Genomic DNA, 19,317 nt, shown 5'->3' on the forward strand with positions numbered 1-19,317 from the left:
TGAAATGAGAAAGACCATCCAAGTTTATAAAGATACTTAAACCAATTATAATCATCGAGTTATCAATTGTAGTAAACTTTTTTTTTTTAATTGTAGTAAACTTCTAACTTGTTACAAGTTTTATTTTTTTCACAAGTAAGTGATTATAGCTGTCAAGCCTTCACATGAAGAAACATCTGCTCATATGGTAAGGTATTAAACTATAAAAGGTTCCTCCATATACAACTTATGTAAATTAACAACATTCACATATTTTCCTACACTTAACTGGTGTATCTCGTCTTGCCACTATAGGTCTGCCCTTGACGGCTAACAATTTAAAAACTTTTTCCTTTACAATATCACCCATGTGATACAGACATCCCTTACTACCCCCAAAGAAAAATGGTTGTTGGGAAGGCCCACCAAACACCTAGGCCCCATTAAGTAAAAAAAAGAAATAAAGAAAGATACATGCCCCAATATTGAGTTGGCTAAGGCACCAAACCTCTTTTTCTATAAAAAATTCAAATCTGATGTCCTGTTAACCACAGGAAGCAGATTGTTTGTGTTTCTTTTACAGGAATTGCAGGAAAAACCATCTGGACCGCTGCACACTCTGACATCGCCCACTAGACGGCACGACTACAGTGGCACACCCCCCAAAACCCAAGATGACACCTGACTGATCTAAAGAACCTGATTCACAGACTCCAAGGACAGAACTTTCTTACTGCCTGTCTGCCCTTCCTGCTTCTGCTTTGCCTGTCATATTTTGGCGGTTTCAGCTCACCCTCTACAGAAAAGCGGCATTCCAGTGGCTGACCTTCCTCATGGAGATAGAAGTGCAGTGGTTCATCCCCTGCCATTTCTTCCCCTTGCCATCTACTTTGGACTGAGACTTCTATCGGACTTGCTGGTATACCCTTTGGACACTTTACACAATTTTACAGCAGCTTCCTTCCCTTCACACTGCTGGTTTTTCAAAGACTGCCCCACCGTAGTTTATGGACCTTACAGCCAGTTGACTTGGGGACTGTACAGCACTGAACAGCCCCTTCACTTGGCAGGCATGCTCTTCCGCCTGCAAGCACTGCCCCTAGAGGCCAGAAAAAAAACCCTTACTAGATACTGCCCCCAGAGGCAGGAGATGTCCCCAGAGGCAGAACCCCCCACCTCATTAGTAAGCCCTGACCCAGAGGCAGGAGATGCTCCCAAAGACAGAAAATGCCCCTTTGCGCACCAAGCCTCCCCTTGGCATCACACTGGCTCTTACTGCTCCCCTACTTGTCCTTTCCTGTTTTGTTATGTCATTTAGGTTTATGCCCAAAAGGTTTCTGCTCACCCCTACACTACTATTCTTCTATCACAGAGTCTTTTACAGACATTGAACCATCTTAATGCAATGATTAGATAGAAAGATAAAGATGTAGAAATATTGTGAGGAGATGGTTGAGCCTGGCAGAGCTTAACCTATGAGATGAGTCCCTCGAGGTAAGTCTCTCTCTCTAAAGAGGGGTTGAGCACAGGGAGGACACATAAATCTCACAAGGTTGGTGGCCATGTAAGTCTTCCCTCCCCCACAAAAACATCATACATCTTCCCACCTGAGCATGGCATTCCTTAAAAACATTTAAGCCTGCTCCACTCTAAATTTCCTATACTGTGGCCATTAGATATAAGGAAAGGGGGAGATGCTGGGAATTTGTGCAGATGCAGACAACATCTGCCATGTTGTCCCCTCAGGCTATTTCTAGTTCCCACCAGAGTTGGGACATTCTCCAGCACCTGTTCCGCCATGTTGTGTCCTCAGGGCACTGTCAATTCCCCATGATACTTGGAGTGCTTTGGTTATTCCTCCCCCTTCCCATTCCCGAGAAAGTTATTATCCTACTCTGGAGTGCTATGGTTACTCCTCCCCCTTCTCATTCTCATGAGAGCTATTCCCATAAAAGCCCTTCTTCTTCCACCCTTTTTCTCTTGCCCGCTTTTCACCTCAGTGACGGAACGGTGCGGTGCATAGCAGGAGGCGGCCATTTTGGCTAGCTCCACGTGGCCCCAACTGCTGCGTTCCCACCCCAACCCTGAGGTCCCCGCGTGAATAAAGGATTGTGTTCCCTTTCTGCTCCAAACCTCCTTTTTCTGTGTCCCGCAGCCGCCACCGCAGCAAGTGACACATAACCATTATGCTACCTACCCACTGCCCTTATTTATTTTTTTTTGTAAACTAGAATACCCTCTTTTTCTTCTTCCTCAAGTCTTCTGTGTTAGAAAGCTACTTAAGAGCATGCTAGGATCACATGAAGATTTTTTGAGTCTCTCTCACATGTATAGAGGTAGATAGTTTATTAATATAATTCTCTTTACCTTTCCCCTCTTATCAGTCTGGTTTGTGTTTGCATTATTACTTTTATAGCCTATGAACAACCAGTGGGATGCCAGGTTTCTTTCCACCCCTACAAATATAATTGGTTTACTTTTTTTTTTTTATTTCCACCAGGGTAATCACTGGGGCTCAGTGCCAGCATTATGAATTCACTGTTCCCCACAGTCCTTTTAGATGGGACAGAGAGAAACTGAAAGGGGAGGGGATAGAGATAGAGAAGAAAAGAAAGACAGACACCTGCAGACCTGCTTCACTACTCATGAAATGTTCCTGCTGCAGGTGGGGAGCTGGGTGCTCAAATTCAGATCCTTGCCCATGGTGATATGTGTGCTTAACTTGGAATGACACACTGCCTGGCCCCTTATTGTTTGGTTTTCGATTGGTATGTGTATCCAAATTCCAACAGACTTATTTATACACACCACTGGCATTGAAAATGGAAATGCAACAGAATTTCCTTCAGCCACTGTCCATAGGTGTGGTAGTTTATCTCAATCTTAGTCCATTGGTCTGTGCATCATCTTTTCAAAGGAAAACTATTTCACTTCTTTGTTTTCTTGTTTCAAGTGTTGTAACTGAAGTTTTGTTGGTTAATACCATTATGTAAGTTTTAATGTATGCACCACTGTAATCTCAGAATTATCACCCCCACCCAAAGCCCACTTTCTAATCTGCATTCACTTTTAAAAATACTTTAATTTTTTATTATTGGATCGAGAAAGAAAGAAATTGGGAGGGAAGGGGAGATAGAAAGGGAAAGAGACAGAGAGACACCTGCAGCCCTGCTTCACTACTTGTGAAGCTTTCCCCCTATAGGTGGGGACCAGGGGCTTGAACCTGGGCCCTTACACACTGTAACATGAGTGTTTTTTAAAATTTATTTCTTTTTCTTTTTTTTTATTGGGGAATTAATGTTTTACATTCAACAGTAAGTACAATAGTTTGTACATGCATAACATTCCCCAGTTTCCCATATAACAATACAACCCCCACTAGGTCCTCTAAATCCTTCTCGGACCTGTATTCTCCCCACCCACCTACCCCAGAGTCTTTTACTTTGGTGCACTACACCAATTCCAGTTCAGGTTCTACTTGTGTTTTCTTTTCTGATCTTGTTTTTCAACTTATGCCTGAGAGTGAGATCATCCCATATTCATCCACCTGTTTCTGACTTATTTCACTCAACATGATTTTTTCAAGGTCCATCCAAGATCAGCTGAAAACAGTGAAGTCACCATTTTTAACAGCTGAGTAGTATTCCATTGTGTATATATACCACAACTTGCTCAGCCACTCATCTGTTGTTGGACACCTGGGTTGCTTCCAGGTTTTGGCTATTACAAATTGTGCTGCCAAGAACATATGTGTACACAGATCTTTTTGGATGGGAATGTTGGGTTCCTTAGGATATATCCCCAGGAGAGGAATTGCAGGATCATAGGGTAGGTCCATTTCTAGTCTTCTGAGAATTCTCCAGACTGTTCTCCACAGAGATTGGGCCAACTGACATTCCCACCAGCAGTGTAGGAGGGTTCCTTTGACCCCACACCCTCTCCAGCATTTGCTGCTGTTAGCTTTTCTGATGTATGACATTCTCACAGGAGTGAAGTGGTATCTCATTGTTGTCTTGATTTGCATTTCTCTGACAATCAGAGACTTGGAGCATTTTTTCATGTGTTTCTCGGCCTTTTGGATCTCTTCTGTGGTGAATATTCTGACCATGTCTTCCCCCCATTTTTGGATGGGGTTATTTGTTGTCTTGTTGTTGAGTTTGGCAAGCTCTTTATATATGTTGGTTATTAAACTCTTGTCTGATGTATGGCATGTAAAGATCTTCTCCCATTCTGTGAGGGGTCTCTTGGTTTGGGTAGTGGTTTCTTTTGCTGTGAAGAAGCTATTTAATTTGATGTAGTCCCATAGGTTTATACTTGCCTTAGTCTTCTTTGTAATTGGATTCCTTTCATTGAAGATGTCTTTCAAATTTATGCAAAAAAGAGTTTTGCCAATATTTTCCTCTAAGTATCTCATAGTTTGTTGTCCAAGTCCAAGTCCTTTATCCACTTGGAATTTACTTTTGTATTTGGTTCAGTTTCATTCTTCTGCATGTTTCAACCCATTGTTTCCAACACCATTTGTTGAAGAGACTCTGCTTTCCCCATTGAATAGTCTGAGCCCCTTTGTCAAAGATTAGATGTCCATAGGTGTGGGGGCTCACTTCTGGGTTCTCAAGTCTATTCCACAGGTCAGTGTGTCTATTCATGTTCCAGTACCAAGCAGTTTTGATGACAATGGCCCTATAATACAATTTGAGATCTGGGAGTGTGATGCCTCCAGATCTGTTCTTTTTTGTCAAGATTGTTTTGGCAATTCTAGGTCTTTTCTGGTTCCAGATAAACATTTGTAGCATTTTTTCCATTCTCCTAAAAAATGTGGTTGGGATCTTGATGGGGATAGCATTAAATCTGTAGATGGCTCTCGGTAGTATATTCATTTTGATGATGTTAATTCTACCAACCCATGAACATGGAATATCTTCCCATTTCTTTGCATCTTTTTCAATTTCCTTGAGTAGTAACTCATAATTTTCAGTATACAAGTCTTTCACTTCTTTGATTAGGTTTACTCCTAGATATTTTATTGTTTTTGTTGCTATAGTAAAAGGAATTTATTTCTGGATTTCAATTTCTTCTAGCTTAGAGTTTAGTTAGTGTTTGCATAGAGGAATGCCACTTACTTTTGAATGTTAATTTTGTAGCCTGACACGTTACTGTATTGCCTGATGATTTCCAAAAGTTTCTTGCTGGATTCCTTAGGTTTTTTAGTGTATACTATCATGTCATCTGCAAATAGGGAGAGTTTGACTTCTTCTCTTCCAATCTGTATCCCTTTAATTCCTTGCTCCTGCCTGATTGCTATGGCAAGAACTGCCAACACTATGTTGAATAGTAATGGTGATAGTGGGCAGCCCTGTCTAGTACCTGATCTGAGGGGAAATGCTTCCAGTTTTTCACCATTGAGTATGATGTTGGCTGTAGGTTTGCTATATATAGACTCCACTATCTTGAGGAATTTTCCATCTACTCCCATTTTTTGTAGTGTTTTGATCATAAAGGGATGTTGTATTTTGTCAAAGGCTTTCTCTGCATCTATTGATATGACCATATGGTTTTTGGTCTTGCTTTTGTTGATGTGGTGGATCACACTGATTGATTTACGTATATTAAACCAACCTTGACTGCATGAGATAAACTCCACTTGGTCATGATAAGCAATCTTTTTAATATACTGCTGTATACAGCTGGCTAGAATTTTGTTCAGTATTTTAGCATCTATGTTCATCAGAGATATTGGTCTGTAGTTTTCTTTTTTGGTTGTGTCCCTGTCTGCTTTTAGTATCAAAGTGATGTTGGTTTCATAGAAGCTGGCAGGGAGTATTCCAGTGTCTTCAATCTTCTGAAGGACTTTTAAAATTAGATGTATTAGCTCTTCTTTGAAGGTTTTGTAGAATTCATTTGTAAAACTATCTGTTCCAGGACTTTTATTTTTGGGGAGATTTTTGATAACTGTTATAATTTCATTAGCTGTGATGGGCCTGTTCATGTTATCCACTTCCTCTTTACTTAGTTTTGGAAGTTTGTAGGTATCTAGGAAATTGTCCATTTCTTCCAGGTTCTCAAGCTTGGTGGCAAATAGTTGTTCATAGAAGCCTCGCACGATATGTTGAATTTCTGTGGTGTCTGTTGTGATATCTCCTCTTTCATTTAGTATCCGATTTATTTAGGTCTTCTCCCTTTTTTGTTTTGTGAGTCTGGCTAAAGGTTTGTTGATTTTGTTCACTCTTTCGAAGAACCAACATTTACTTTCGTACATCTTTTGTATGGTTTTCTTATTCTCAATGTTATTTATTTCTGCCCTAACGTTAGTGACTTCTGTCCTTCTGGTTGCTTTAGGGTTCCTTTTTCTTCTTCTTCTAGGTCTTTAAGATGTGCAATCAGGCTGTTTATTTGTGCTTTTTCTTGTTTCCTAATGTGTGCTTGTATAGCTATCAACTTCCCTCTCAGTACTGCCTTAGCTGTGTCTCAAATATTTTGATAGCTTGTGTCTTCATTTTCATTGAACTCTCAAAACATTTTGATTTCTTCCTTGATTTCCTCTTTGACCCAGAGGTTGTTAAGAAGTGTACTGTTGAGCTTGCACATTTTGGGATATTACTAATCTTTTGTTGATGTTAAGTGTTAGTTTAATTCCACTGTGTTCTGAGCAGATGCTTGGGATGATTTCAATGCTCTTGAATTTGCTTATGCTATCTTTGTGGCCTAACATATGGTCTATCCTCGAGAATGACCCATGTGGATTTGAGTAGAATGTGTATTCCAGTTTCTTGGGATGAATGACTCTGAAAATGTCCAATAGTTCTAGTTTATCTATCTCTTCATTTAGCTCCCTTATGTCTTTATTGATTTTCTGCCTGGATGATCTGTCAAGTTGAGAGAGTGGGGTGTTGAAGTCCCCTACTATGACTGTATTGCTGTTAATATATTGCTGTAGCTCTTTCAGTAGACGTTTGATGTATAAATACATCTAAAGATGGCTTCTCATTTGGTGTATAGATGTTAATAATTGTTAAGTACTGTTGATTGACTGATCCTCTGAGCATTAAGTAGTGTCCATTCCTATTTTTTAAAATCTTATCTATTTTAAAGTCTATCGTGTCAGATATGAGAATAGCTGTTCCTGCCCTTTTTTGTGGGCCACTGGCTTATATGATAGTTTTCCATCCTTTCACTTTGAGTCTGTTTTTGTCTTGTTGAGTTAGGTGGGTTTCCTGTAGACAGCATATTGTTGGTTTGTATTTTCTGATCCATCTTCCTACTCTGTGTCTTTTAATAGGTGAATTCAGGCCATTGACATTTATTGATATCAAAGATTGAAGGTATTTTAATGCCATTCTTTCAGAGTTTTAGAGTGTTCTGATATATGTCCTATTTATGATGGTCTGAATGTTTATAGAAGACCTTTCAGAACTTCTTTCAGGGCAGGCTTGATGATAGTTGATTCCTTCAACTGTTGCTTCTCTGCGAATGTTTTGATAACTAGATGATAACATCTAGTCTGAATGACAGTCTAGCAGGATATAGTATTCTTGGTTGAAAGCCTTTCTCATTGAGCACTTGATAGATATCTTGCCATTCTCTTCTGGCCTGTAGTGTTTGTGTGGAGAAGTGTGCTGCTAATCTTATGAGTGTTCCTCTGTAGGTGACTCTTTGTTTTTCTCTTGCATCCTTCAAGATCCTCTCTTTATCCTTATTCCTTTCCATTCTAAATATGATGTGTCTTGGTGTCTTTAAGACTAGGTTAATTCTGTTTGGGACCCTCTGTACTTCTTGAATCTTTATGTCTTTGATGTTGTCTAGACTAGAGAAGTTTTCAGCTATTATGGCCTGAAGAATGCTTTCTTCTTCTCCCTCTCTTTCTTCCTCTGGTAAGCTGATAATGTGTATATTGTTTCTTTTGAAGTCATCCCATAGGTCTCTGTTGTTGTTTTCAGTATCTCTTAATCTCTTTTAGATATCTCTTACTTCTTTTTTAGTTGTCTCTAATTTGTCCTGGATCTTGCTAATTCTGTCTTCAGCCTCATTGATTCTATTCTCTCTGCCCTCTACTGTTTTCTGGAGTTCATCTATTCTGTTACCCTGTTCTGATACGATTTTAGCTTGTTCGGCTAGTTGTGTTCTTAGCTCAGCTATTTCAGCTTTCAGCTCTCTAATAACCTTGAGATAGTTAGTGTTTTCTTCCAGTCTCATTTGTTGTTCCTGTATTTCTGATTACAATTCTTTCAAACTCTTTACTAATTCCTGTGATTATTTCCTTAGCTAATGTTTGGATGATGAACTCATTATTTTGTGCTTCACCCTTTGGGGGGCTTTTAGCTGGACTCTTGTCCTGGTGTGTTTCTCCAATATTTCTTCTTGTTGGTTTACCCATTTTATATATTATGTTATGAGTTCCCTCTCTTAGTACTTTTCAAATTACTGATCACTATTTCCTGGATTGACTTGTGTCTAAATAAGATAATTAAAGGGTTCACAGTGGTGGAAGTTAACAGTTGCTTCAATAGTATTTTAATCCCTGAGTCCAAGCTCAGTGATTTAAAAGCCTCTTTTTTTTTTTCTTTTTTTTTTTTCTCTGTAGGCGATGGGAGCCTCAGGGCTTCTAAACTATAAGTAGGCTTCTTAGCTTAATCACTGACTCCTGACCAAGAGATAAGTCAGGGTGTGGCAGAGACAGTCCAGTTGTTATGCCAAGAGACTTTCACAGCCCCACAGCTATGCCACCGAGGTATAGTTTCCTGATTAGATTTCTGTCCCCCGGTCTCCCTCCCTGCCGCTGATCCAGATTCTGAGGGCAGTAGCAATGGAGACTCAGAGTTGCACTTGGTGAGTCTCTGGGGAGTCCTCTCCTCCCTTCAGCTGTCCCCTTGTTGGTGGAACAGACTGGAGGTGGTGTCTCAACTGATAAACTGCCGGATTGTTACCAGCCACTTAGTTTCTCCCTAAGCTCCTCTCTGTCACCAGCAACGTGTGTTTGCACTCACCGGTGATTTGGTGGATTCCTGTAAGTCGTTCTAGTCCTGTCTTGTTGAGGTCCCAGGTGGTCTCCTTTGGTATTCCTAGTTGATCCGGGAGAGGAGAGGAGAGAAACAGATATGCTGCTGTTCGTAGCCCCACTTCCAGAAGTCTCTTAAGATATTTTCCTTTTGCTCATTTGCTCTGTACTGTTATCTCTCATTGGCCTTAGTTCACAGTGGAAGAGAGAGGAGCTGGCAATGGATTACTGCCAAAATCTCAAGTAGAAATTTCCTAGCAGGAAAGTTGTTCCCGTAATGTGAGTGTTTAACCTGGTGCTCTTTTTGCCACTTTTCTTCTTTTCTTTTAAGCATTTTTTTTTTTTTTGCCTACCGGGGTTATTGCTGGGGCTAGGTGCCTACACCACAAATCCACTGCTCCTGGAGGCAATTTTTTTTCCTTTGTTGCCCTTTTTTTCCCCCCACTTTTGTGGTTATTATTATTGTTGTTGGATAGGATAGAGAGAAATGGAGAGAGGAAGGGAAGACAGAGAGGGGGAGAGAAAGATAGACACCTGTAGACCTGCTTCACCACTCGTGAAGTGACACCCCTGCAGGTGGGTAGCCAGGGGCTCGAACCCGGATCCTTAACACCAGTCCTTGCACTTTGCACCATATGCACTTAACCTGCTGTGGTACTGCCTTACCACCCCTCTTTCCCACTTTCTATAAAAAAAAGTCAGTTTGGAGCAGTAAAGCCCTGGAGCTGAACAAACAGTGTTTAGCGTATATCAAGTGTTGTGTAAGATTTGCTCTTAATATCTGTGAAAACATCTGCTTAATGTTTTATGTGTAAATATTCATGAGGTACTCTTTTCACGGTCTCACTACAAAGGGAATATGACAAGCCATCAACCACCATGGAACTGCTGGGAAACACACAACTTTTTAAGGGCTACATGTGCATAAAAGGACAACCAGCTAGTACACATCTGGATGCCCTGACCAGGTAGGCACACTGACCAGTGATGTAAATCAAAGCATCCCATGGGATCTTTCCTTCTTGACAGTAAAGGTTGAGGTTCAGTAAAGCACATTCCCTGTCACTGTCGTTGAATTCATAGCAGATGTTCCAACCAAGAGGGCCAAACTTTTTTCTTTCCTAGAATGGAAGATAAAACAGTCTTTAATAAAACTGGATCAACTAATCCTGCGCAAAATTACTGTAAGCTAAAAGGTTGCCATGCATGTCAACATCAGCGAGGCTTTCAGCCTGGTTGTCACTGAACAAATGTCTTCTGGCCATACTGGCCCCACTCCCATATTTGCAGTAGCGAGAAAGTCAAGGGTCCAGGCAGTGGTGTACCTGGTTAAGTGCACACACTGCAGTGCACAGGGACCCAGATTCAAGGCCATGGTCCCTATCTGTAGGCAGAAAGCTTCATGAGTGGTGAAGCCGGGCTGCAGGTGTCTCTATGTTTATCTCCTTCTCTATCTCACCTCTCCTCTCAATTTCTCTCCATATCTATCCAATAATAAATATGTAGTCAGAACAAACTAGAGATGGAGATGGAATTGTAATTGTCAGAGACTGAAGCAGGGGATGGGGAAGCTTTGTTTTCTTCTGCCAAGAGTCCTTTGGATATTTATACCATCATTCACAGGCCATACAAGATTTTCAACTTAAAAAATTAGCATCTAGATGCCAGGAGGTAATAATTCTGGTAGAGAGCATATATTACATGCACAAGGACCTGGGATCAAGACCCCAGCCCCTCACCTGCAGGGGTGAAGCTTCAAAAGAGGTTAAATAGCACTATAACTGTTCCTTTTTCCCCTCTCTATTTCTGTCTCTATAAAACAAACAACAGGTCATATAGGAGGAGGGGCTATGGAGCAGGTGCAGCTGTGATTCTCTCCACTCCTGGGTCAACTAGGAATACCAAAGGAGACCACCTGGGACCACAACAAGCATGACTAGAACAACTACAGGAACCCACCAAGTGAGTGCAAACACATGTGGCTTGTGGACAGAGAGGAGTCTAGGGAGAGATTAAGTGGCTGGAAATAGTCTGGAATTTACTAGTTGAGACACCACCTCCAGTCTGTTTCACCAACAAAAAGACAGCTGAAGGGAGGAGAGGACTCCCCTAAGACTCACCAAATGCAACTGTGAGTCTCCATTGCTACTGCCTTCAGAATCTGGAGCAGTGGTGGGAAGCCCCTGTGCTAACACCAGGGGGCAGAGAACTAACCAGGAAATTCAGGAGAAGATCTATACCTAGGAGTGGCCTAGGAGTGGAGCTGTGAGAGTCTCTTTGTATAACCACTGTGCTATGTCTCCCCCACCATGCTTTATCTCTTGGTCAGAGGTCAGTGATTAAGCTAAGAAGCCTACTTACAGTTTAAAAGCCCTCAGGCTCCCATAGCCTACAGGGAAGAAAAAGAACAAAAGAGGTTTTTAACAGCCTCTGTGCTCCAACTCAGGGATTGAAATAATATTGAAACAACTGTCAATTTCCACAACTGTGATGTCTTTAAGTACCTTACTTAGACACAAATCAATCCAGGCAAGAGTGATCAGTAATTTGAAAAGTACTGAGAGAAAGGCCTCATAACATACTATATAAAATGGTTAAACCAACAAGAAGAGAAATGAACCAGGACAAGAGTCCAGCTAAAATCCCCCCAAAGGGTGAAGCACAAAATAATGAGGTCAACATCCAAACACTAGTTAAGGAAATAGTCACAGGAGTGAGTAAAGAGTTTGAAAGAATTGTCACCAGAAATGCAGAAACAACAAATGAGACTCTGGAAGAAAACACTAACTATCTCAAGGTTATTAGAGAGCTGAAAGCTGAAATAGCTGAGCTAAGAACACAACTAGCTGAACAATCTAAAACAGTATCAGAACAGGGTAACAAAATAGATGAACTCCAGAAAATAGTATAGGGGAGAGATAATAGAATAAATAAGGCTGAAGACAAAATTAACAAAATTGAGGACGACTTAGAGACAGCTAAAAAGGAAGTAAGAGATCTCTAAAATAGATTAAGAGATACTGAAAACAACAACAGAGACCTATGGGATGGCTTCAAAAGAAATAATATACACATTATTGGCACACTATTGACATAATAGTTGAGAACTTCTCTAGTCTAGACAACATAAAAGACATAAAGGTTCAAGAATCCCAGAGAGTCCTAAACAAAATTAAGCCATCCTTAAAGACACCAAGACACATGATATTTAGAATGGAAAGGAATGGGGGTCAGGTAGTAGCGCAGCAGGTCAAGTACACATTGCACAAAGTACAAGGACCAGCTTAAGAATCCCGGTTCGAGGCCTGAGGTCCCCACCTGCAGAAGAGTTGCTTCACAGGTTGTGAAGCAGGTCTGCAGGTGTTTATCTTTCTCTCCCCCTCTCTGTCATCCCCGCCTCTCAACATTTCTCTCTGTCCTATCCAACAACAGACATCAGCAACAACAATAATAACCACAACAAGGCTACAACAACAAGGGAAATAAAAGGGAAAAAAAAGGCCTCCAGGATCAGTGGATGCATGGTGCAGGTACTGAGCCCCAGCAATAACCCAGGAGGCAGAAAAAAAAAAAAAACAATGGAAAGGAATAAGGATAAAGAAAGGACCCTGAAAGATGCAAGAGAAAAACAAAGAGTCACCCACAAAGGAAAACCCATAATATTAGCAGCAGACTTCTCCACACTAACACTACAGGACAGAAGAGAATGCCAAGATATCTATTTAGTGCTCAATGAGAAAGGCTTTCAACCAAGACTACTGTATCCTGCTAGACTGTCATTCAGACTAGATGGAGGCATCAAAACCTTCTCAGACAAGCAACAGTTGAAGGAATCAACTATCACCAAGCCTGCCCTGAAAGAAGTTCTGAAAGGTCTCCTAAAAACAGTCAGACCACCATAAATATGCCATAGATCAGAACACTCTAAAACTCTACAAGAATGGCGTTAAAATATCTTCAGCCTCTGATATCAATAAATGTCAATGGCCTGAATTCACCTATTACAAGGCACAGAGTAGGAAGATGGATCAGAAAACACAACTAAACAATATGCTTGTCGGTGTTCACGCAGGGTGACACCCGCAGGAAGGCAACCGACCGGCTCTCTCTCGCTCGCTCAAGGGATGACACGAAGTAGAGACATGTGCTCTCAAATCCTGTTTATTAGCAGGTGGGCAAGAGTTTAAATAGAAAACCAAACAAAGAACATTATTCAAATATGTCAGAAATTACAGTTTTCTTAAAGGTCAGCTTGCCCCTATGGTAGGGGGCTGGTATGACAAGAATTGATGCAGATACATAAAGGTCAAGATAATCTCCTGATGCAGGCATTTAATTACCCAAAGGGGTTTGAGGGGAGACTAAGGGTTGAACCAGTTATGGCAAGATAGAGAGAAGATAAGCAAGGTTTGATGCAAATTGAGGACATCAAAGGGCACTGCTAGGAGTGTGTGATAAGGTGTGTTCTTCTCTGTGATCAGAAGGTGAGGTGAACTTTGAGTAAATGAATCTTAAAGTAGGCGGCTATGTGGCCTGCAGTTAATGGAAAGAGATATTGAGGTTGCTGTGGGCTTGAGAGTCAAGAAGGGAAGAATTTAGTCTGAGAGACGGTTTCTCCCCTTTGCTCACCTCGGTTGAGAGAGACTAACAAGAGGGTATCTTCTCAGACCTCCATCCAAGGATGGGGGGAGTTCTCCCTAAGCTCTATCAAGCTTACACATAGCCCCACATATGCTTTCTACAGGAAACCCACCTAATTCATCAAGACAAACACAAGACTCAAAGCGAAAGGATAGAAAACTATCATACAAGCCAATGGCCCACAAAAAAGGGCAGGAACAAGCTATTCTCATATCGGACATGATAAACTTTAAAATAAATAAAATTTAAAAAGATAGGAATGGACACTACTTAATGCTCAGTACATCAGTCAGTAAAGAGGACTTAATAATTATTAACATCTATGCACCCAATAAGAAGCCATCTAAATACCTCAAATATCTACTGAAAGAGCTACAGCAATATATAAACAGCAACACAGTCATAGTAGGGGACTTCAACACCCCACTTTCTCAACTTGACAGATCATCCAGGCAGAAAATTAATAAAGACATGAGGGAGCTAAATGAGGCGATAAAAGTATAACTATTAGACATATTCAGAGTCATTCACCCCAAGAAACTGAATACACATTTTACTCAAGTCCACACGGGTCATTCCCAAGGATAGATCATATGTTAGGGCACAAAGACAGCACCAGCAAATTGAAGAGCATTAAAATCTTCCTAAGCATCTTCTCAGACCACAGTGGAAATAAACTAATAGTTAATAATCAACAAAACATTAGTAATAGTCCCAAAATGTGGAAGCTCAGCAGTACACTACTGTACAACCACTGGGTTTAAGAGGAAATAAAGGAAGAAATCAAAATGTTTCCAGAACAATGAAAATGAAGATACAAGATATCAAAATATTTGAGGCACAGCTAAGGCTGTACTGAGTGGAGTTCATAGCCATACAAGTACACATTAGGAAACAAGAAAAAGCACAAATAAACAGCCTTGTTGCACATCTTAAAGACCTATAAGAATAAGAATAAAGGAATCCTAAGGAAGACACCAGAAGGACAGAAATAACTAAAGTTAGGGCAGAAATAAGTAACACTGAAAATAAGAAAATCATACAAAAGATCAATGAAAGTAAATGTTGGTTCTTCGAAAGAGTGAACAAAATCGACAAACCTTTAGCCAGACTCAAAAAACAAAAAAGGGAGAAAACCCAAGTAAGTCAGATTGTAAATGAAAGAGGAGATATCACAACAGACACTGCAGTAATTTAGCATATCATGTCAGACTTCTATGAACAATTATGCCACCAAGCTTGAGAACCTGGAAGAAATAGACAATTTCCTAGATACCTACAAACTTCCAAAATTAAGTAAAGAGGAACTAGATAACATGAACAGGCCCATCACAGCTAATGAAATTGTAACAGTTATCAAAAACCTTCCAAAGAATAACCAGATGGACCAGATGATTTTACAAATGAAATCTACAAAACCTTCAAAGAAGAACTAATACATCTACTTTTAAAAGTCTTCCAGAAGATTGAAGACACTGGAATACTCGCTTCCAGCTTCTATGAAGCCAACATCACTTTGATACTAAAAGCAGACAGGGACACAACCAAAAAAGAAAACTACAGACCAATATCTCTGATGAACACAGATGCTAAAATATTGAACAAAATTCTAGCCAACCAGAAAATACAGCAATATATTAAAAAGATTGCTCATCATGATCCAGTGGGGTTTATCCCAGGCATGCAAGGTTGGTTTAATATACGTAAATCAATCAACATGATCCACCACATGAATAAAAGCAAGACAAAAAACCACATGGTCATATCAATAGATACAGAGAAAGACTTTGAAAAATACAACATCCCTTTATGATCAAAACACTACAGAAAATGGGAATAGATGGAAAATTCCTCAAGATAGTGGAGTCTATATATAGCAATCCTACAGCCAACATCACACTCTAGGGTGAACAACTGGAAGCATTTCCCCTCAGATCAGGTACTAGACAGGAAAGTTCATTATCACCATTACTATTCAACATAATGTTGGCAGTTCTTGCCATAGCAATCAGGCAGGAGCAAGGAATTAAAGGGATACAGATTGGAAGAGAAGAAATCAAACTCTCCCTATTTGCAGATGACATGATAGTATACATAGAAAAACCTAAGGAACCCAGCATACAGAGAATATACATAGAAAAATCTAAGGAAATCATCAGGTAATACAGTAAGGTGTCAGGCTACAAAATTAACATTCAAAAGCCAGTGGCATTCCTCTATGCAAACATTAAGTTAGAAGAAGTTGAAATCTGGAAATCAATTCCTTTTACTACAGCAAGAAAAATAATAAAATATCTAGGAAAAAACCTAACCAAAGAAATGAAAGACTAGTATACTGAAAATTATGAGTCACTACTCAGGGAAATAGAAAACAATATAAAGAAATGGAAAGATATTCCATGTTCATGGGTTGGAAAAATTAACATGATCAAAATGAATATACTACTCAGGGCCATCTACAAATTTAATGCTATCCCCATCAAGATCCTACAAGCACATTTTTTAGGAGAATAGAACAAATGCTACAAGTGTTTATCTAGAACAAGAAAAGACCTAGAATTGCCAAAACAATCTTGAGAAGAAAGAACAGAACCAGAGGCATCACACTCCCAGATCTCAAATTGTATTATAGGGCCATTGTCATCAAAACTGTGTAGTACTGGAACATAAATAGACATACTGACCAGTGGAATAGAATTGAGAGCCCAGAAGTGAGCCCCCACACCTATGGACATCTAATCTTTTCAAAGGTGCCCAGACTATTCAATGGGGAAAGCAGAGTCTCTTCAACAAATGGTGTTGGAACAAATGGTTGAAACATACAGAAGAATGAAACTGAACTACTAAATTTCATCAAATATAAAAGTAAATTCCAAGTGGTAACAGGACTTGGATGTTAGACCACAAACTATCAGATACTTAGAGGAAAATATTGGCAGAACTCTTTTTTGCATAAATTTTAAAGACATCTTCAATGAAATGAATCCAATTATAAAGAAGACTAAGGCAAGCATAAACCTATGGGACTACATCAAATTAAAAAGCTTCTGCACATAAAATGACCTCCAGGAGAGAGACTTCCAGAGGTGGGGCTTTGGAGCAGCAGCAGCTGTGTTTCTCTCCTCTCCTTTCCAGGGTCAACTAGGAATTCCAAAGAAGACCACCTGGGACCGCAACAAGAGAAGACTAGAACGACTTCAGGAACCCACCAAATCACCGGTTTATCACTGGGGTTTGGTGCCAGCACTATGATGAATCCACTGCTCTTGGTGGGAATTCCCCCTCCCATTTTATTAGAAAAAAAAAAAGCTTTTGCACAGTAAAGGAAAGCACTGTCCAAACCAAGAGACCCCTCACAGAATGGGAGAAGATCTTTACATCCATACATCAGACAAGAGGTTAATAACCAAAATATATAAAGAGCTTGCCAAACTCAACCACAAGAAAACAAATAACCCCATCCAAAAATGGGGAGAGGACATGGTCAGAATATTCACCACAGAAGAGATCCAATAAGCCAAGAAACACATGACAAAATGCTCCAAGTCTCTGATTGTCAGAGAAATGCAAATAAAGACAACAAGGAGATGCCACTTCACTCCTGTGAGAATGTCATACATCAGAAAAGGTAACAGCAGCAAATGCTGGAGAGGGTGTGGGGTCAGAGGAACCCCCCTGTACTGCTGGTGGGAATGTAAATTAGTCCAACCTCTGTGGAGAACAGAAAAAATAGGAAAAGAAATACAGAGAAACTGGAGAAGGGGAGAGGATGAGGGAGATAGACACCTGCAGCCCCGCTTTAGTGCTTGTGAAGCTTCCTCGGCACATGTGGTGACAGGACATTGAACCTGTGTCTTCAGCATGGTACTATGTGTATCCTATTGGGTGTGTCACTGATCAGCCCTTCATTTCATTCTTACACAATTCATCTATCTTCACACAATACACTCTCTTTGTTCTGTTAAACATTAAAGTTGCAAGTACCTGAATTATGGCATGGAAGAAACAGATGCCAAATATTATTTGTCTCCATTTTTTACCAAGTATATTTTCTTCAAAAAACGAAGGTGTCATTTCATTAAAGGCTCGCCTGATATTTGCACGTAACCCTTTGGGAGGCTCGTTGGTGACCTGATGTAGATGGGACATGTTGGCAGAGATGATGACTTTGTAGATTTATGTTACTGCAGAATCACATGTATAACTGAAGTCACTGAGAGGCTGCAGGTGTATGTGGGGAGTTCCTAGCATATTCACACCTCCAGAGATGCACCTGCACCTGGGGGAGCCCAAGACCTACAATGGAGAAGTCCACTCCACAAGACCCTGAGACACTTCTTTATGGGGGGATGTCTTCCCTTCTAAACACAGGACATGGAATATACTTAGGCTCTATCGGGCCACACCTGGTGAAGTGTACATAGTACTAAGCACAGGGACCCACAGAAAGACCTGGGTTTGAGTCCCTGGTTTTCTCCCTGCAGGGGGGATGCTTCACAAGCAGTAAAGCAGGCCTGCAGGTGTCTATTTTTTCTCTCCTCCTATCTCCCCCTTCTCTCTCAATTTTTGTATTAAAAGCTTTTAGAGATAAAAAATAAAAGTTCCAGGGAAACTGTTTTCCTGCTTGCTGTTAGGTGAAGGGATCCTGACATCAGGGCCAGGCAGTGGCACACCTGGTAGAGTGCTCACGCTACAGTGCACAAGGACCCTGGTTTAAGCCCCCAGTCTCCACCTGTAGGGGGAAAGCTTCACAAGTGGTGAAGCAGGGTTGCAGGTGTTTCCGTCTCTTTCCCTCTCTATCTCCCCCTCTCCTCTCAATTTCTCTGTCTCTATCCCATTAAAAAAATAATAAAGGGATCCTGACATCCCCATACCCATACTGTGGCTGCACTGACTTTGACTGGGTCCTGCCTGAGGAATGAGCTCCTTGGAACCACTCAGTGACTGTTTTGAGGCCATTTCACATTATCCTCATCATATACATACATTACCTTGACAGAATTCTGAAGAACTGTCACAGGAAATGTATTACTAGGCATAGAACTTAGAAAGAGCCGAAAAGTGTCCTTGATAATAATATCTGTTTAAAACAAAGACAAAATCAAAGGGAAATGCTTAACTCTTATTCGCACTTTTCTATCAGAAACACTTATTGTAGGGTACCATAAAATACAGTAAACAAAGACAAGTTTATCTTATGCATGTTGCAAAATGTTCTAAAATGGAGGCAGGGAAATCTTTTATTTACTGAGGTGTGTAGTTTCACATCTATAGATATCACTTGTGTTATATCTTAAATGGAGGTGAGGGATTGTTACAGAAACATTCGTCCCCCACTTTACTGAGGGGTTGATGGTTTACAGTATAATTGATGTCACATAAGTGCACCTTGTCCCATTATGGGTGCCTGCAAAAATGTCATACCTTCAAAAGGACAGAAATACCAACTATTAGAGAGGCTGTAGGAGGAAAGGAATTCTCCTACACTGTTGTTGGGAATGTAAATTGTTCCAGCTCTTGTAGAAAACCAGCTGGAGACTCCTTAGAAAACTATAAATGGATTTACTCTATACCCAGAAATTCCTCTCCTAGAGATATAGCCCAAAGGAAACATGCTTACCTGAAGAGACCTAGCACATTTACAGATTTTTTTTTTTTTTTTTTAACCAGAGCACTGCTCAACTCTGGCTTATGGCGGTGCAGGG

At 40.4% G+C, this 19,317-nt stretch overlaps 1 protein-coding gene across 1 annotated transcript in view; it reads right to left on the reverse strand.

The window, feature by feature from the left end:
• DNAH6 (dynein axonemal heavy chain 6) overlaps positions 1-19,317 on the reverse strand; it is a 307,800-nt gene that overhangs the window by 37,881 nt on the left and 250,602 nt on the right. Inside the window, exons 65-67 of the mRNA XM_060187710.1 lie at positions 18,604-18,692; positions 17,597-17,743; positions 9,954-10,092 (exon numbers count right to left, since the gene is read on the reverse strand). Of these exons, the coding sequence (XP_060043693.1) occupies positions 9,954-10,092; positions 17,597-17,743; positions 18,604-18,692 (375 nt within the window). The remainder of the gene's footprint in view (positions 1-9,953; positions 10,093-17,596; positions 17,744-18,603; positions 18,693-19,317) is intronic.

The sequence above is a fragment of the Erinaceus europaeus genome, chromosome 3, assembly GCF_950295315.1.
Source record: "Erinaceus europaeus chromosome 3, mEriEur2.1, whole genome shotgun sequence".
In the NCBI taxonomy this organism is placed as follows: Eukaryota; Metazoa; Chordata; class Mammalia; order Eulipotyphla; family Erinaceidae; genus Erinaceus; species Erinaceus europaeus.